The 20,703-nt window shown below is 36.8% G+C and overlaps 1 protein-coding gene across 10 annotated transcripts in view; it reads right to left on the bottom strand.

Moving 5' to 3' along the window:
• Positions 1 to 20,703, bottom strand: part of BTBD10 (BTB domain containing 10) — a 79,418-nt gene that overhangs the window by 17,113 nt on the left and 41,602 nt on the right. For 6 of the 10 annotated variants that reach the window (XM_006142543.3, XM_006142549.3, XM_006142544.3 and 3 more), the window contains 4 exons: positions 12,384 to 12,580; positions 8,951 to 9,236; positions 5,216 to 5,318; positions 2,966 to 3,086 (listed from right to left, as the gene is read on the bottom strand). In XM_006142543.3, coding sequence (XP_006142605.1) covers positions 2,966 to 3,086; positions 5,216 to 5,318; positions 8,951 to 9,236; positions 12,384 to 12,580 — 707 coding nt within the window. The remainder of the gene's footprint in view (positions 1 to 2,965; positions 3,087 to 5,215; positions 5,319 to 8,950; positions 9,237 to 12,383; positions 12,581 to 20,703) is intronic. The other 4 variants (XM_006142551.3, XM_006142552.3, XM_006142548.3 and 1 more) reach the window with 3 other exon arrangements.

Raw genomic sequence — 20,703 nt, 5'->3', positions numbered from 1 at the left:
CTGTCTGTCTGGCGAGCACACACGCCCTACAGTGAAAATCTCTCCAAAAAAAAAAATAATACTAATGTGCTGCCATGATCTTTTGCTCTGACTGGACCACCTCCACTTCTGGCCAGCCACCACTCTGTGCTTTCTTCAGGACTGTGCGTGAAGCCCTGTGTCATCTCCTGTTAAATAATGCTGTAGAATCTTGAGCCCACTTGTTTACAATCTCCATGGAAAGCTCTGCTGTTGTCTGCAGCTGATTGGGGCACACTTGTTTTGGCAGCTATCAAACAGAAAGTCCACTCAACTTTAAATTCCCAGTCAGAGCTGTTTAGACTGAACCAACTGAGACGGCTATAGTGTTGGCTAGTGTTCTGCTTTCTATCTGGTCCTCTCCAGGTAGGGTGCAAGCAGATTACCTCCGTCCTCACACACTGATGGGGATGGACTCCCGGCCCAAGCATCGTCCTCAACATTTCCTTACAACGAGCTGTCCACTTGTATGCTGCTGATCTCCTTGGGGCGCTGTCCCCACAAACTTTTTATAAGGCATCAGTAATTTTACCTTCCTTCTAGTCAAGCTTTTACCATAAATGTGATGTTTGTTTATGGTTCAAATTTAGCAGAATTTATGATGCTCTGGTAGAGGTTCTTTTCAAACTAATGTCTTATTCTTCTCAGAGCCTCAAACTAAGCATGTCTGTTCAAACATGTGTTAACAAGTTAGTATGAGTTTACTTGGGTGCAAAACAATTTGAAATCCATGTATAGTTTTTTCATTAATGCTTACTCCCATATACTTTTTCAAGACAATATACCCAATGTCCCACTCAACATTTCCACTTGGATACCTAACAAGTATTTCAAAGTTAACATGTCCAAATTCAAGTTTCTAAATTTCTGCTGCCTGTGAAGTAACCACCTTCTCAGTAAGTGGCAATCCTACACTTAAAGCCCCAGTCTTCTTTCCCACCGCACACTCAACAACCAAATCCTGACAACTCTAGCATTCAATAATCAGAAACCTGACTACTTCATGCTGCTTTCACTCTAATCCAAGCCACTAACATCTCTAGATTTCTTTGACAGTTCAAAACTCAACATCTAATTATATGAAGTTTAACTTAAAATAGTGCTATGAACGAAAAGACACAAAACTTGAAACTGAGGATTTATAATGTTCATTGTTTCAACTAAAACCATTTTTTGAGACATGAAAAAAAGCAACATTGTCCAATTTTATAGTTGCATGCTCCAGCTATCGAACTATTAGACTTTAAACTCTTACATACCCTTGAGAGAGAAATGCACTCAGCGGTAGACCATTCACTTCTCTGTCACACCTACTGATATTTTTATGAAGATCTCAAAGGATGTGTGGCAAAAATAACATGGTACTTATGGAAGACTTAATATCTCAGATCTTCATGGACTTAGACCATAACTGAGCATCAAGTGCCTTCATAACTTCCCTTCACAGAGTTTAAGACACATTGCTCTTTGAAAAGGTATGATATCAGTCTGCCAAGCTAGGGCTGAACTTCAGTAACACAGTACAGTAAGGTTATAAGCCACATGTATGAATTTTTTTTTAAGTTTATTTACTCCCTCTATGAGTAAGAGAAAAAGGGAGAGAGAAGTAGCATACCCAACAGGGTCCTGAGACCATGGTCTATCTGGAGCCTTCAGCCAGCCTCAGGCGATGGGCAATCAGATGCTCAGTGTACTCAGGAGTTCTCCGGACTGAAGAGGGAGCCCTGTCCTGTGGGACTGCCTCACAGAGTGCTGCCATTTACTGCTGTACCACCATCCCAAACTTTTAAAATGGTTCCTCGCCGTATACAGGATATGATTAAGACATTAATTTGATACTATTACGTTGTCAGGAAAGTTATGATGTATTTTTCTATGAAAAAATGTGTCATAACTTTCCTGACAACCTAATAAAATCTTGCATAATTAGGTCCACCTATTTGTTCCCTGTCTCCTTCTGGTCCTGATAAATATCTGGGCTGATTAGGTTATTCTAAAACTACCTGTTGCACCCTTACGCTAAAACTTCAGCTCTCAGAATGTACCGCAGACTCCTTGGGGAGACCAGGCTTCATCAGCTAAGCTGCCCTCTTTCTTTGCTGTGTGCAGCAATAAAGCTATACTCTCTACTATCTGTCTGTATCTGCCCGTCTGTCTCTCTTTCACATGCGTGCGTACACACACACACATATGAATAAATTCCCTATTCTTTCTAAATCATTCCTGTTCATTCTTTACTCCCTGAACTCCTCTGAGCTCTTTCCCAATCCTCCTACCTCACAATGCTTCCCCTTCCTCTGAACTTCTCCAACCACTTAATACCCAAGTCAACATTTAATACTTCTCATATTCTATTTTGAAATGTTGCATATAATCAACTCTCTTCTCAGGCATGGCATGAAGATAGAGGAATGGGGGAAGGAAGCACTGGCAGGTGGAAAGAGTTGGGATTCCAAAGTTCTAAACCCTGCTCTATGGTTGAAGTTCTTAGATAAAGTCACTTACCATTACATATAAATGAGAGCAAGGGATTCATTCTAGGACATCTGATAACAAATACATTTTGGAAAATTATTTGAATGTTCCACAGTAGATATTATTTACATAATTAACAAAAAAATATTACAAATATTCTGTATGATCTGAGGAATGAAGACAAATCACCCTTGACCAAAGCCAGAGATTTCAAGGTAGGAGATACAGGCTGATAACAAATGATGTAGGACATAGTCAAGGAGGAAATCAAAACCAGTTCATCAAAAAAAAGATTAAAGTTTTATAAAGTTTTGGAAAATGCAGACTTCTATAAAGAACTTACATGGTACTAGGATGCTTTACATTCCAATTAAAAAATATCTGAAGTCTATCTAAACAGCACTATTTCAGGCTTTTCCTCCCAGTATATTCTAACTTTACTAACTATTCACACATAAAACATAATACTTACTGAGATCTCTACATTTAATAGTACTATATTCAAAAGAGATACAAAGATAATCACATGCTTCTCTCAGCTCAGGAATAGATATGCCATCAGGACAACGGATTATTCCTGTTTTATAGTAATCCTGAAAAAAAAAAAGATGAAAACTACATAAAATATTTGTGGTGCAAGGTAACTAAAACTTATTAAAGGTTAGGTTGGCTGCATTTTTTAAATTAATAAAGCTCTGAAGTTTCTGAAACGTGGAATTTTAAAGTAAAGCGAGACTTCAGCTTACCTAACAACTTCTTCATTTTACCTATAAGGATAATGCAGCCCTAGATGAATTCAGTAGCTTACCCAGTCACACAGCTATTTAACAACAGAGAGAAGATTAGAACCTAGGTCTCTCCACTACCTTACTCATCTCTTCTCTCTCCTACATTGTACTAATTCGTACACATTTGCCCTCACAAGTTTATTTTTCTGTACAATTACTGTAACATTTTAAACTTCCTGGGCTAGCAGAAGGTGGCATGGTGGTTAAGGCACTGGACTCCCACATGGCCAACCATGACTTAAGTCCTGGACCTAGCAGCCTAAAAGTCATGCTGGGTATGTACGCACGTGTGCTCAGAATCCTAGGAGAAAAACTGAGGAGAAGGGACTGTGGCATGGCCATCCCCACTGGGGGGTAATTTCTCCCTTTCAATCTCACTGTCTCTGTCTCTCTCCCACAAGCACACAAGTTCTGTGGAAAAAATAAAATAAAAGCCTTTAAGAAAATTGAACTTCTTAGGACCAGCAGTTAGCATAATGACTATGTCGCTGGACTCCCACATAGTTGACCGCGGTTCGCTTCCCGAACCCGGTGGCTTAAAATTCACGCCAGGCGTGCATGCGTGCATGCCCAAGATCCTGAGAGGAGAATGGAGGAGAAGGGATTGAGGCATGGCCATCCCCCCTGGGGTGTGATTTCTCGCTTTCTGTCTCTCTGTCTCTCTCTGTCTGTCTGGCGAGCGCACGCGCCCTATAGCAAAAACCTCTAAAGAAAACTTCTTTTTAAAAAGTAAATAAATTGAGGAGCCAGCAAGACGGTGTGGTGGTTAAGGTGCTGGACTCCTACATGGTTGACCATGGTCCAAGTCCCAGACCTGGTGGCTTGCTTCTTTTTTCTCTTTCAGTCTGTCTCTGTATATCTCTCTCTGGTGAGTGCCAATAACCTATAGCAAAAACTTTACAAGTAATAATAATAATAAATTAAATTTAAAAACAAATAATTTGGACCAGCAGATGGTGTAATGGTTAAGTTGCTAGACTACCATGTAGTCGACTGCAACTTGAGTCCCAGACTAACAGCTTAAAACACTTGCTAGGAATGTGTGCATGCGTGCCCAAAATCTTTAGAGGAGAACATAGGAAAAAGGATTGTAGAGTGACTATCCCTCTTAGGGGGTGATTTCTCGCTTTCTGTCTCTTTGGACAACACACATGCCCTATAGCAAAACCAAAATATATGTATACACACACACACAGAGGAATTCAAATAGCCATATTCATTCACAGGTAGCAAAAATGATTAATTTACTGTATTTAGAAGAATTAAAGAGGGAGGAGAAATACAACTCTAGAAATGTTACAACCGGGACCAGCAGATGGTGTAATAGCTAAATTGCTGGACTGCCATGTAGTTGACCATGGTTCGAGTCCCAGACCCAGTGGCTTAAACACATGCTGGGTGCATATGCATGTGTGTCCAAGATCCCAAAAGGAAAATAGAAGAGAAGGGATTGTGGCATGGCCTTCCCCCCTAGGGGGTGATCTCTTGCTTTCTGTCTCTTTGTCTTTCCGGTGAACACATGCGCCCTATAGCAAAAACCTCTCTCAAAAAAAAAAAAGGGACCAGCAATTGGCTGGGGGTTGATTTCTTGCTTTCTGTCTCTCTGTCTCTGTCTTTCTGGCCAGCACACGCGCCCTATAGCAAAAACCTCTCCAAAAAAAAAAGTAGAAATGTTACAACCAAATACTTGAAAGAACTATCTATGTAGACTTAAGATACGAATCATCCCTATCTTATCTTCTCAAATATCATAAAATGTTTATATCATATTATCTTTATATACAAAAATAAACATAAATTAAATGGTATTTAATAAAAAACAATATCCTCCATACCTTCAAAAAGATATTCAAATAGAACACTGCTTTCAACCCAATTACTTACCAAGCAAGAGTCTCATGATTAAATTATAGATGTAAGAAACACACACTCACCAAAATAGCTCGAAACACAGTGGAACCAATTCCCTCTGCCACTTCATACTCTCCCTTCTCATTGGGACGTGTAAAGTTATGTTCTCGGCCCGATCCAAACATCCTATAACAGCAAATAATTAAGAAATTCACCAATAGGATGTGTCCTTCAAAATGGAAAATCAATATAATGTACAAAAGTACGAAGGAATTATAATTTAAACATTAAAATACACAATTAGTTCAAGAATTTTTATCAGAAATGTATTGTGGCAAACATTACAAATAAAAATGTGTTAACAATAATTCCCTTTTGATGGGAGAAAATAGTAGTACAGATTCCCTGTAAGCAATAATAAACTTCAATGACAAAATTCAAAACAAATGAATTCCCAAGTCCTTCCCCTTTACCTTGGGGAAAACAAAACAGAAAACAAAAAACAAATCCCAATCAATTTAGGAGGAAACTGATTTTTTTTAATATCAGAAAGAAAAAAATAAAGGAAAACCATGTTATCTGTTCTTTTCCTTAAAATGCAGTTGTCATTGTAAAATTAATGCTTTAATATAGCATATATAGTAAGTTAAATTGGGAAAAAGATACAGGCAAGTTAAGCTGTTTTACATTCCACAATCCTTTTTTTTTCTTTTTGGAGAGGTTTTTGCTATTGGGCGCATGTGCTTGACAGAAAGACAGAGACAGACAGAAAGCAAGAAGTCACCCCCGAGGGAGGATGGCCACGCTGCAATCCCTTCTCCTCCATTCAGCCTCCTCTCAGGATCTTGGGCATGCACGCACGTGCGCCCAGCTTGAGTTTAAGTCACCAGGTCTGGGACTCGAACATGGTCGACTACATGGAAGTCCAGTGACATAGCCATTATGCCAACTGCTGGTCCCTACATTCCATAGTCTTAACTATAATTGTAGTAAACACTGCTCAAAATTCTTAAGACTTGCATTCTAAAACTGAAGAAAAAGCAATCAAATGCTAGGATAGACAGAATAGAAATGTGAAGAATGAAAAGTTTAAATAAATGAGTAAAAAGATCTTAACATCAATTTTTATATGAGAAATATAACTGAATCTAATGTTTCATCAAGTTATATGGTTGACCCTTAAACAGCAACTACAGACTAAGCATCCCTAATCAGAAAATCTGAAATATGAAAGGCTTCAAAATCTGAAATTTGCATGCCAACACAACACTACAAGTGGAAAATTCTACACCTGATCTCATGAGATGAGTTGCAGTCAAAATACTGCAACACAAAAATATTGTAAAAAAATTACTTTCAGGCTATGTGCCTAGGTATATATGAAACATAAATTAATTCTGTGTTTAGACTTGGATCCCATCCCCCAAATATCTCATTTTATATTTGTATGTACATATATACACAGTGCGCACACACACACACACACACACACATTCCAAAATCTAAAGAAATGTGAAATCTGAAACACTTCTGGTCCCAAGCATTTCGGGTAACAAATACCTATTTATTATATTTATTTAGAAAAGTGGCTATTACAAAATGTGTCCTTTGTAATGGAAAGTTTAATGCAGTACTCTCAAAAATGTAAATGTAAAAATCATAATTAAAGAAAGCTGAATCTCTGAATTTGACAATAACACTATCTCCAAAGTAAATATGATTGATCTAAATATTCTACTTAACAGTTTCCTAATTTAATGGTTTCCTCTTTAGTTATAGTACAAAGTCTTATGAAGAATACAGCTTTTTCTATTTCAAAGTTTCTAAAAGAATGCCAACAGTTTTTTTTACAGTTCCCATGAATATTAATTTTCCTCCCCAAAGATATGCTTTAGTCAATAACATGAAAAGAAGCCTTCATCGACCAAAAAAAAAAAAAAAAAGAAGAAGAAGAAAAAGACAGTCTTTCAGGAATCAAATGTCATGCAATTTTCTCAAATACTTGGAGCTTTTAACAAAAGGAAAGCTTTTTTTCTGGATCAATTTAGACACACAGACTTAAAAAAAAAAAAAAATAAATACCGTAACAGATAGAGCAAAATGCCAAAGATCTACTTTTTTACTACGCATTTCTTTAAGTTTTCTGTAATAATATAAAATATCAATAGTGTCATCTTAATAACTTCCACCAATAATCTTCCCTAAGGACACAAAAAGTACACAAAAACGCATAATCAAGTATTTTTTTTCTCACGTGATATAAAGTCTAATATCAGTGTTAAAAGAAAATATTTAACTACTCAAAAATATGAGGAGCCTTCAAAAGTTCATGGAAAACACATAGAATAAAAAACTGCATGTATTTCTAATTTTTTGTGCCAAAGTGCATTTGTACTTTAATCCATCTGTCCACAAACTTTTTGAAGCCCCTCATATACACAGCATCACAATGCCAGTATTTATTCTATATTCTGAGACACTGACCAATCCCTCTTCCTCTTGCTCTCCCAGATACACATAAATTCCATTTGTAATCTAGAAAAATACCAAAAGTTATTACCTCACATAAACTTCTATTTAATTTATATACTCCTTCATTATATATTAGCATAAACAAAGATGCTGATTTTACAGCTGAAAGACATCAATCCTAGATTTGAACAAATTGAAAAATCAAGTCTACATTATTTATATCCTGCCTAGACTGTGGTGCCTGTAAGTGCAAACTCTGAATCTATTATTCTGGGCCAGGATAAATCGGATGACTATTACCTCCTCCATTCTACTAAGTACTTGCTAATAGAGTTCTCATTTTTAAAACTATTTTTTAACGAGACAAACAAATGAACATGTGTGCGTAGATAGACACCTTGACAGGGTCTTACCACGCCATGATCCTTCCAACCCAGCCTCCCAGCCAGCCAGGATTGCAGGTACACTGCTGTGCCCAGCACATTCAGGGCTGTGGGGATTTGAACCTGAACCTCCCATGTGGCTTCAGCATTGCAAAGCAGGGCCATTTGCACTACTGTTGCCAGCCCTCCCTTTGTTTTTTTTTTAAAAAGGTATCTACATCAAACTGAAAATTCATGCAATCTTCACAGCTAACCAGACTGTTTTATGTTTAAGCAAGCTGATACCTTTTTTTTTCTTTTTGTTTATTTTTTTTGGGGGGGGAGAGATTTTCACTATAGGGCACGTGCGTTCGCCAGACAGAGACAGAGAGAGACATAGAGACAGAAAGCAAGAAATCAACCCCAAGCGGGGATGGTCACGCCACAATCCCTTCTCCTCCATTCTCCTCTCGGGATCTTGGGCACGAACGCACATGCGCCCGGCATGAGTTTTAAGCTACCGGGTCCCGGACGCAAACCGCAGTCAACTACGTGGGAGTCCAGCGACATAGCCATTACGCTAACTGCTGGTTCCTGATACCTTTTACATTTGGTAGTTCAATATGGGAATCTGAGTGTGGGAAATTGTATTTGAATTATAGCTGCTAAATTTATCTGGTTATATTCAATTGATGGTTCTAATCTATAGAGATCTTTTGGTATCCTGACTTTAATAACTAATATATTTACTATTTCTACTGATACTACAAAGAACATTAAAAATAAAACCAAGTTCAAGTTCTTGCCTTACCACTTTCTAACTGTATTAACTTGGACAAGTAATTCAACCTCTCAAGCTCAGTTCTTTTATCTATAAATAAGAATGCAATACTCCAATAAAGAATTACTATAAAACTAAAATGAAAAAATAGGGCTGTGAAAAGCTACATAATTAATAATACAAAGAACTGTAATAATACAAACCTGCCCAACATTGTATTTGGCTGTGCAGTAAAAATGGATGGGTCTACAACAAATCTAGTGTTATCCACTATTAGTGTCACTCGTTCTGATGTTCTTACACTCCGAGCTCCTTCTTTTGCATTTTCGTATACGAACACCATCTCCCCAGACGTCTTACAGCTACCATCTGAACTTGACTGACTACTGTTTCTGCTGCCATTCCCAGCACTGCTCATGGAACCATTTGGGGATGCTTTTTGAGGACGAGGACTACTTGGACGAGAGGAACTGTGATCTTTTTCACGTTCTGAAATAGAGATGTTAAACAAAGTAATGCAAATTTTCTTTTAAAATTTCAAGATTTATATATATTTTTCAAAATGTTTGATTTAGAAAAGTTATTTTAAATCATGGCATTACTGCCTTTTTATTTCAAATAACATTTTCACAGGACTTCATAAACATTAGTTTACTTCCCAGCAATAATATCCAAAATATCAAAATGTTTAAAATATTTGTTTGCACCCCTTTTTTTTTTAAAGCCTTTTTGCCACATAGTATATTTGCTTGCCAGAGAGGGACTGAGGGAGGGAAAGTGAAAAATCACCCCCTGGGGGGGTGCCACACCTCAATCTCTTCTCCTCTCAGGATTTTGGGCACACACACACATGTGCCTGGCATGATTTTCAAGCTGCTAGGTCTGGGATTCAAACCATGGTTGCCCATGTGGGGAGTATAGTAGCTTAACCACTGTGCCACCTGCTGACCGCTTGTTTGCACACTTTTTAAAAAGATATATAGTCATTCTTGACCCAGACTAAAATCAAAATTAAGGTAAACTTTATGTTATTACTTCACTTAATATATATTGAGTTGTCGGAAAATTTATGATGTATATTTTCTATGTAAAAATGTGTCATGACTTTTCCGACAACCTGATAAAAACCCAAGGAAACAAAATCTCACAAGTCAAATTTTAAAAATACACAGAAAGTTTATTAATAATAATTGCCAGAGTTTGCATGTGCTCTCCAGCGAGGGAGAGAGAGAGAGAGGCAGGCAGAGGGTATGCATGTGTGTGTGTGTGTGTGTGTGTGTGTGTGTGTGTGTGTGTGTATACATATATACAGTATTACTATATAATAATATATTGATATTAACATATTGGGTTGTCAGAAAAATTACAATACATTTTTGTATAGAAAAAAATACATCATGATTTTTCTGACAACCCAATATTACATTATATGAAATAATGTTTGATAATTTTCTATATAGCATATTAACAAGAATACCAACTTAAACTGTCCTAATTACTAAAAGGGGTAACATTATTCTGAGAACCAAGTATAAACTCTGGAATCTCACTCTGTTAGGGGCAATCTAAAACCTGCAATTTACCACACAAAACGAAGATCTGAAAATGAAGGAAAAAATATCACTAAGGACAAGAAGTATTTATGTTTTAAAATAATGTTTAATATCTACCAAAGAAGCATTAGCAGCTGATAATACACTGCTTTCCTCTCATTCATACCTTTGAATAAAGCATTGCTGCAGGTTTTTTATTAATAATAAACTTTCTGTGTATTTTTTTAATTTGACTTGTGAGACTTTTGTTTCCTTGGGTTTCTATCAGGTTGTCAGAAAAGTCATGACACATTTTTACATTCATAATTATTGTCCACAATTTTCATAGGTAGAAAATATTGTTAGAATTCAGAAAATTTTCATTAGATATTCCAATATTCTACAAAGAAGAAATAAAAACTAAGATTATTGTGTTGAGTTTATTTAGAGGCTAGATCACTAAGATCACTAAACTTTAAAGGTGACCTAAAAATGTATTTCCATCTCACCAGTTTCATCAGCTTTTGCCAAATTCCTCTATGACTCAGGCTACTTAGAACACTCTGTACAGCATTACCGATTATATAATTAGATTTGCTCTATCTCCAGAGATACTCTGTCATCTCCGTTTTATTGTCTGTTTCCACAATGCTGGTAGAATCTCAAAAGCAAAATTTGGTAAAGTAATACAATAATTTATTGTATCCTGTTAATTCTATTCCCAGACACTGAAGTTATTACTATGTAGTAAACTGTCAACTTATTTATACCTTTGTTCATTTATAAACACTAGCCCATGATTCTATTCAGATACTGACAACTGACAATTTCTCGGCATTATTAGACTGTAATATAAATGATTTGACTTAGTGCAGATTATCAGAAACTACATCATCTAGTTAATCAAGTATTTAACTTGTCCCTTTCCTAAAAGAAAATGAAAACCATCAAGCTCACATTGCTTAGGTAACTTCTACTTCAGTCTAATGCCTTACAGTCACACAATGTGTTCAACTGGGGTAATAACGTTCATTTATAGTAATGAGTAGGAAGGAGGGAAAGATCTTGAGCTACTTGCTAAGAAAGTAAGAAACTTCACACCTTCCCTTTTATCTTCTATTTTTAAATCTGAAATATTGTCAAAAATCAGAATAAATAACTCCATGGTGGTTATTCCAGTTTTTACTTATTTTATTAGTGTAAATAGCCAGAGTTTCTAATCAGTGATTTACTTTACTGGGCCAGCCCCATTGCCTAATGGTTAAGGGAGGTTAACCCCATATGGCCAACTGCTGTTCAAGTTCCAGCCTCAGCAGCTTGAAAAATGCACTGGGTATATATGCATGCATGACCTAAATCCTAATAGGATAGAGAAATGGAGGAAAAGGGAACTGCAGTGTGACCACACTCTGTTGGGAGTTGTCATTACCCTCTCCCCTCTGCCTCTCTCTCTGGTGAATACACATGCCCTCTGGCAATTATTAAAAAAAAAAAAAATAACCTGGGGCCAGCATGTGGCCTAATGGTTAAGGTGCTGGACTCTCACATGGCCGACTGCAGTTCAAGTCCCACACCTGTCGACTTGAAACACACCAGGAACATGTGTGTGCATGCCCAAAATCCTAAGTAGAGAATGTAGGAGAAGGGACTGCAGTGTGGCCATCCCTCCTGAGGAGTGATTTTTCACTCTCACTATTTCTCTATCTCTGTCTGGCAAGTGCATATACCCTACGGTAAAAACCTTAAATAAATAAATAAATAAATAAATCTGCACTACAAATGATTCTATAATAAACCACTGCTATGTATCTCATAAGCTAAAAATTAACTTGAAAAATTTACTTTGAAAATTTTAAAATCTACAAATCAAAGTTTTAAAGACTTTTCAAGTTACACTTTTTATAAGAATGGCCTAGACTCAAAAAAATTCACCTTTGAGATTGTTCTTCCTCAGTAAGAACCAAGCTCAACTAAAACAGCAACAACTGAATTACAGAAGCTAATTTTATTCTATAGTATTCAGCACAGTTCAATGTCTTAGCACTTTAAAAAGGTAAATGCATGCTTTTAAGAACTGATGGGAAGGATAGTTGACTTTACCTACCAACATGGTGCTGTCGGGTTGGAGAAGTAACATTTCTAATACAAGGAGTAAGTTGAGACTCTGTTCTTTCATGAGATGAATCTCTTGATCTGTCACTTGACCTTCGTCTATCTCTTGATCGCTCATGTCCCCCACTAGCACCATGTAGACTCATTTTGGTGTGATCGACTCCTCCTTTAGCAACACGTGAGGGAGTACTAATAAGTTAGAAAAGAAAATTAATCATAGAAACAGAATGTAAGATCACAAAACATTTTTAAAGAAAAATCCAATTACCATAAAACTAATATTTTGAAATGCAAAAAATTCAGATGCTATTTTCCAATTCTAAAAGCTAATTTACCTTAAATTTGTATTATAAATTCTGGAATAGTATGTCTTTAAAGATCACATAATGGGGACCAGCTCTGGTTAAGCACTGTGTACAGAAAGCTGGATCCCACAAGACTGACAGTAGTTTGAGTCTCAGCCCCAGTGACTTAAAAAAGACACCAGAAGCATGGTATGCATACCCCAAATCCTGACAAGATAGAGAAATAGAGAAAAAAGACTGTAGTATGACCAGGCCCTACTGGGTACCGGGCTGAGATGGGGGTTCTCTCTCTGATGAGTGAGTGTACCCTCTGGCAATTAAAAAAAGAAAGGAATTAAAACTGAAAATAAAATCACATAATAGGATTCAGTTTTTTTTTTTTTCTGTTGTTGGGTTTTCTTTTTTTATTTTTTCATAGAATAGAAAACTAAAACCGATAAAAGGTTAGCTGACTTTTGAGTTAGAAGTAGGAGCAACACTAATAAAACCTCACACAGATAAATATTACTGATGTTCTTTTGATTTCATTAACTGGAGGTGGGAGAGAAAACAAAAGAACTCCAGCTTCTGGACCACTTAAAAAAGCACAGGTATGGGGCAAAGTAAATGGTCTCTCTGTCAAATAAGGTAGGTCTACATATTACTTCAATTAACTCACATTGAAAACTCTTTTCAAAATATAATTTTAAAAGGTTTTTCTGGAAGAGCACTTCTCTGTGAAAACTACACTGTGTAGACAGTCACAGAATATTAAATATTTTAAAACATCTTATATGGCATGAACTTGTCTATGAGAAGCAACTAATTTGATTACCTGAAATAGCCTAGTTATATATAACAAAATTCATTCATGCAATTATTGACCATTTTATGTGCTACGTGCACAATGCTGTGCTAAATGCCAACAGAAACAGAAGCTCCCTCAGGAGCTTATGGTCTAAGTGTAGCAGCAATGCATCAATGTGTAGAAATGTACACAATTCAAGAGTTACCCCAACTTCCAAATATAAAACTACTAAACATATTTCAAACTATTAAGTCGTGGCAAAATGTGACTAAACACATTCCAAATTATTGGGTCGCCTATGCAAAAATGTTTCATCAATTTCCTGATGAACCAATACATAGCTACTAAAAGAGTTATCAATAACAAATGTTTTAGGACTTCAGAAGAAGAGGACATAGCTGTAGATTAGAGTATGTCACTAGTGCCCCAGGCCGTGACAAATACATAAGATTTCAATAATATGAATATACTGAAAGTAAGAAAATTGATGGTGATAAAAATGAGAAAACCAGCCCTAAGGCAATTTGGAAATTTATCATGTTAGCACATACACTGGACATGGTATAAAAATAATATTTTTTTTAAATAGGAGGGACCCAATGATTTTAAAGTAACAGAATCAAAATGTCTTTTAATATTAAAGTTGCTTGACATTTTCTTAATTTTTTTTTCATTTATCTTACTTTATTCTGTGTGGTTTTGTTTTTGTTTGGGTTTTATTTATTTATTTATTGCCAGAGAGTACATGTGCCTTGCCAGACAGACAAAGAGAAAGAGACACAGAGAGAGAGAAAGCAACCCTAGTGCAGTGTGGTCACACCATGGTCATTTTTCCTCCATTCCTTCCTGATACGATTTTGGGCATGCATGCACAAAGACCTAGCATGTTCTTTAAGTCTCTCTCCACCAGCAAGTGCTCTATGGCAAAAGCTTTTAATTCAAAAAAAAAAAAAAGAGTAGTAACACTAAAATTTCTGTTTTTTTTTTCCTCTCTCTCTCTCTCATTTATCTTACTTTATTCTGTGTGGTTTTGTTTTTGTTTGGGTTTTATTTATTTATTTATTGCCAGAGAGTACATGTGCCTTGCCAGACAGACAAAGAGAAAGAGACACAGAGAGAGAGAAAGCAACCCTAGTGCAGTGTGGTCACACCATGGTCATTTTTCCTCCATTCCTTCCTGATACGATTTTGGGCATGCATGCACAAAGACCTAGCATGTTCTTTAAGTCTCTCTCCACCAGCAAGTGCTCTATGGCAAAAGCTTTTAATTCAAAAAAAAAAAAAAGAGTAGTAACACTAAAATTTCTGTTTTTTTTTTCCTCTCTCTCTCTCTCTCTCTTTTTTTTTTTAAGATTTTTGCCATAGGGCACATGAACTTACCAGGGAAAGACAGTGAGAGAGAAAGTGAGAAATCCCCCACCCTGGGGAGGGAGGCAGGCATGCTGCAATCCCTTCTCCATTCTCCTCCTGGGATTTTGGGCACATAGGTACACAAACACAGCATGATTTTCAAGATGCCAGAATTGGGACTTGAATCACAGTTGGCTATATGGTAGTCCAATGCCTTAACCACCATGCCACCTGCTGGCCCACTCTGACTCAATTTCTAAAGCAGGAATAAGAAAGGATCCAACACTAATAGAACAAACATTTATATAGAAAAATTGTCACTTCAAATTATTCTGGCAACTAAGTTTTAATCATCTTCAACTGTAAGAAAGTACATTTACTGAGGATATAATGGACAAAGAATATAACACAAGGATGACTAAGGCAAATGTAAACTAAATGTTCAGTTGGAGTAAGGGTCAAGCAGACCGATGAACTGAAAAAGCATTTCCACCACACGTATTTCTGAAGCTGAAAAATTACATTGCTAAGAATTCTGAATTATTGGCTTTTTTCTAAACTACTTAGATTTTTAAATGAATGCTAAAGGAATCATAATACATTCCATCTTTTTTTTTTTCCATTCCCCAATAGAATATACCCTGAATCAGACCTTTGAAATCAGATGTCAGGAAAGATTATGTCCCACTATTTTATTTATTTATTTATTTTTTAACCAGAGGGTGTGTGTGTGTGGTCATCACAGAGAGAGAGAGAGAGAGAGAGAGAGAGAGAAAGCACTCCCTAATTGGGGCATGGTCATGTCATGATCCATGCTCCATCCATTTGGGACATGCATGCACAGGCACCCTATATGTTTTTCAAACCCCCAAGGCCGAGATTTGATCCACAGTCAGCCATGTGGGATTCAGTTCCCTATGCACAGCACTTAATCAGCACTATGAGGCCAGCCCTGTCCTCATGTTTAATTTAAATTATTTAGTTAAATCATTTTAGATCAGGCAAAACCAATATGTGCAAAAGAAAATGATGATGAGCATGTTCAGAGGGGAGAACCTGTTTCAAACTTCATTTAAGAGTTTAAGATAAAAGAACCGAGGAGAGGTAAATAGGTAAGTCCCAATGTCTGCTTCCAGCCATGATAGAGTAACAAGGACCACATTTGCTCTCTTGTCTGAAACTGACAAAACATGTGAAACGATGTTCGCAAGACATAGTACATTAGGTAATGATGACGGAGACTAATCTCCCCAAAATGAAAAGTAACTGAGATAACACTAGCAATTGTCCCAAATAACTATTTTGAGAGTTTCCAGAGTAAGAAGAGAGGGAGAACTCCAGCAGAACCCAGTGGACTCAGTTAAGAATACCAGAGAGGAGAAAGCAGCACAGAGAGAAAGCTGCAGGGATCTTCAGAGTCCTCCTTTTAGTACTGGGCTGAACACCAGTCAGTGCACACATGTGAGAAACTGGGAGGCCAGGAAAAGAAACAACTCAAAGGACTAGGACTATTGTAAACAACATCCAGCATAAATAAAGGGCCAGGAATAGCGCCTGTTCCCCTGACTGGGAAATCTAATTAATTTACAAGGCACTGGGGAAGAGAATGAGAATGTCCTAACTGAAATGGAAAATAATTAAACCCCGACTGAGCACAATTCCAACCACACCAAACAAATTTTATTAGGAAGGACCCTAAAGGATCAAACTATTTCCAAACAACTTAATCCTAAAACAAAGTTTATTTATAAAGAATATTCATAGGTGGACCAGATGGTAGTATAGCAGTAAAACACAATCCTCTGGAAGGCTGACTCACATGGGAAGATTCCAAAGATCTCCGGGAGTACACCAGGAATGTGTACCATGTGGCATGTGCCTATACGCCTATGATGTGGAACTTGTTGAAGGCAGGGGCACATTATGGCATCAAGACCACATCGGGGGCGCCTATTTCTCTCTCCTTCTCTCTCTCTCACTTGTAGAAGAAAGAAACCTCCAAAAATAATATCTAGAGGGACAAGAAATGCCAAACACCCAAACAAGGCAGAGTTTATAATGTATGACATCCAACTAAAAATTATTAGGCATATAAAGAAGCAGGAACACAAAACCCATAATAAAGGGGAAAATATCAATTAAAATTAAGCCAGAACTGGGGATCAGCAGATGGCATAATGGCTACGTCGCTGGACTCTCATGTAGTTGACCACGGTTCAAGTTCTGGACCAGATGGCTTAAACTCATGCCGGGCACATGTGTGTGCATGCCCAAGATCCCAAGAGGAGAATGGAGAAGGGATTGCAGTGTGGCCCACCTCGCTGGGGGGGGATTTCTTACTTTCTGTCTCTCTGTCTCTCTCTGTCTTTCTGGCAAGCACATGTGCCCTATAGCAAAAACTTCTCAAAAAAAAAAAAATTAAGCTGGAACTGGCACTTTGGTTAGAATAAGAAATAACGACATTTTAAAAATCACTGTAACCATAATCTTGAAAAAAAATTATGTAGAGAATTAGAAGATTAAAAGGACACAAATCGAACTTTCAGAGATAAAAATGAGATTAAAAAAACCCACACTTGACAGAAATTACACATTACGAAAGAAAAGATGAATGAACCTGAAGATATAGCAGTAGGAAATATCCAAAATGAAACACAGAGAGAAAACAAAAATTAAATAAAATGAGCATGAATGAGCTGTAGGTCACTTCAAGAAAAGTTAATATAGATGTAAACGGGATCCATAGAGACAGAGGAGTAGGAAGGTGAAAAAGAGAAGAAACAATACCTGAACTTTTTCCAAATTTGATGAAGACTTAGAAATGTACGGGAGCAATATACACAACAAACTTTTCTTTAAAGAAAAAACAACAACAACAAAAACAAACAAAACATTGTCAATCTAGGCTTGTTATAGCCAGCAAAAAAACTTTCAAAATGAAGGGACCATATTGATATTTTCAGGCAAAAAAAAAAAAAAAAAGAAAACCCACAAAAGCAGACCTGCACTAAAATGAAGAAAAAGCTAAAAGGAAGTCCTTTAGGAAGAAGAAGAAATAATGCTAGATGAAAACACAGATCCACCCAAAAGAATGAAGAACATTAGAATTAGTATCTGCATGGCAAAATAGGACTCTTTTCAGATTGTTTAAATCTCTTCAAAAGACTAATTTAAACAGGTACCAGCAGGTGGCGTGGTGGTTAAATTGCTGGACACTCCCACCTGGCCAACAACAGTTTGAGTCCCAGGCCTGGTGGCTTTACTTTCTCACTTTCTCTCTCTCTCTGGTCAAATTAAAATAAATAAATGAATAAATAAAAAATTTTTAAAGACTAGTTTAAACAACAATTACAGTATAACATGAGGTTTCTAACATTCACCTAGGACTATAATATAAGCAAAAAGTTTGGGAGGGGAGAAATGAAAGTGCAGTACTATAAGGTTTTTGCTTTTGTTTTGTTTTTTAATTTGCTAGAAGGTGCATGCACCCTCCGGACAAAGAGAGAGACAGAAAGTAAAAAAGCCCCCCATGGGGTCTCACCACAATCCCTTCTCCTCCATTTCTTCCTTCTTTGAGAATTTTTGGGCATGCACACAGACGCCCAGCATGTTTTTCAAGTTTCTGGGTCCACAACTCAAATTGTGCAATTGATCATGTGGGAATCCAGCTGCCATAAACACCATGCCACCAGCTTACCCTATAAGGTTCTATACCACATTTTAAAAAGTATACAAGATGACTTCAAAAAGTTTGTAGAAAATATAATTGTAGTAAGTTAATTTTAGTGCAAAAAATGTTTAAATCCATGCACCATTATCTTATCACATGCATTTTCTGTGAACTTTTTGAAGACCCCTCATATTACTTGAAGGTAGACTGTTAAGTTAAAGATATACACTAGCCATGTTAAAGCAACTACCAATATGAGAAAAGAATTATGCTAATAGATCAACGAATAAAATAAAATGAAATTATTATGGAAAGATTCAATAATCCAAAAGAGGGCAAAGAAAAAAAGGAGAAAGGATGAAAGGGAATAAAAATAAACAGTAAGATTAACAGACTTAGCCTTAACCATGACAATAATCACATTAAAAACGAAATGGTCTCGGCCATTTAAATGTAATCGTCAGGCCAGCAAGTAGCATGGCAGTTAAGGTGCTTGGACTCCCACATGGCCAACCACAGCTCAAGTCTAGAACCTGAAGGCTTGCTTTCTCACTTTCTTTCTCTCTCTCTCTCTCTCTCTCTCTCTCTGGTGAGCACATGTGTCCTGTAACAAATTTTAAAATAATAACTATAATATTAAGTCATCGGGAAAGTTGTAATGTGTTTCTCTATGCAAAAAATGCATCATGACTTTACCAACAACCCAATAAACAAAATTAAATAAATAATCCTTTTGTTAAAAATAAGTATAATTGGGACCAGCAGTTAGCGTAATGACTATGTCACTGGACTCCCATGTAGTCAACCACGGTTCGCGTCCTGGACCTGGTGGCTTAAAACTCACGCCGGGCGCATGTGCGTGTGTGCCCAAGATCCCAAGAGGAGAATGGAGGAGAAGGGATTGTGGTGTGCCCATCCCCCCTGGGGGGTGATTTCTCGCTTTCTATCTCTCTGTCTCTCTCTCTGTCTGTGGAGTGCCCATGTCCTATAGCAAAAAAAAAAAAAAAAAAAAAAACCTCCAAAAAATAAAAGAAAAAGAAAAAGAAGTATAATGGTCTAAGCCATGAAAGGTGAAAACTGTCAGACTGAATATAAAGGCTAGACCCAACATTATGATGCCTACAAGAAGGAGGTTTTAAATATAAAAAAGCTCAATGAGGTTCAATATAGGAGGAGGAAGACAGATATACTATCAGGTACTAATCCAAAGAAGGCAAAAATGGCTTACAGGAAAGTTCACAGTAAAGAATACTACCAAGGTATTTCACAAGGATAAAAGGGCTTAATTTGTTAAGAGTGCATAATCCAAATGGTTTTTCTGCTTCATAAAAAAAGCTTCAAAACACATAATGCGAAAACATACAAAAGTACAAGAACTAAATAACTCTACAATTATAGTCAGAAATTTCATCATCCATCTCATAATATTTAATAGAGGCAAACATTAAGATTTGAGTAATGTGGGACCAGCAGTTAGCGTAACGGCTATGTCGCTGAACTCCCATGTAGTCGACCGCGGTACGAGTCCCGGACCCGGTGGCTAAAACTCACGCCAGGCACGTGTGCGTGCGTGTCCAAGATCCCGAGAGGAGAATGGAGAAGGGATTGCGATGTAGCCATCCCCCCCGGGGGGTGATTTCTCGCTTTCTATCTCTCTGTCTCTCTCTGTCTTTCTGGCAAGCACACACGCCCTATAGCAAAAACCTCTCCAAAAAAAAAAGTAATGTTAAAAAAAAAAAGATTTGAGTAATGCTAGGAAGTGACTTGACTTAATTGACATTTATAGAATACTTCACTCAATGAGGACTGAAATCTCATTCTCGTCATGTGCACACAAAACATTTATAAAGACTACCATATTCTGAGCAATAAAGTAAGTTGTAGTAAACTTAAAAGTTTATTTAAAAGTATGTCTCTGTTTATAATGAGGTAAAATTAAGTAACAGATATCTGGAAAATTCCCATATATTTGGAAATTAAACAATACCTTTAACACCTGGAGTAAAAGCAAAATGAGAAAAATTTGAAGTGAAAGTGAAAAAAACCCACATATCGAAATTTGTGGTTGTTATGATATTAAAGCAATATTGAGGGGGCAAATTATAGCATTATTTTTCTATATTAGAAAAGAAAAAAGGTCTAAGAAAAATGACCTCAGCTTGTACTTCAAAAATCTAGAAAAAGAGCAAATGATCCAATA

This window comes from Tupaia chinensis, unplaced genomic scaffold (assembly GCF_000334495.1).
Source record: "Tupaia chinensis unplaced genomic scaffold, TupChi_1.0 Scaffold000077_1, whole genome shotgun sequence".
In the NCBI taxonomy this organism is placed as follows: Eukaryota; Metazoa; Chordata; class Mammalia; order Scandentia; family Tupaiidae; genus Tupaia; species Tupaia belangeri.
Note: the sequence above shows the minus strand (reverse complement) of the source record. Positions and strands in the feature narration are given on the sequence as shown.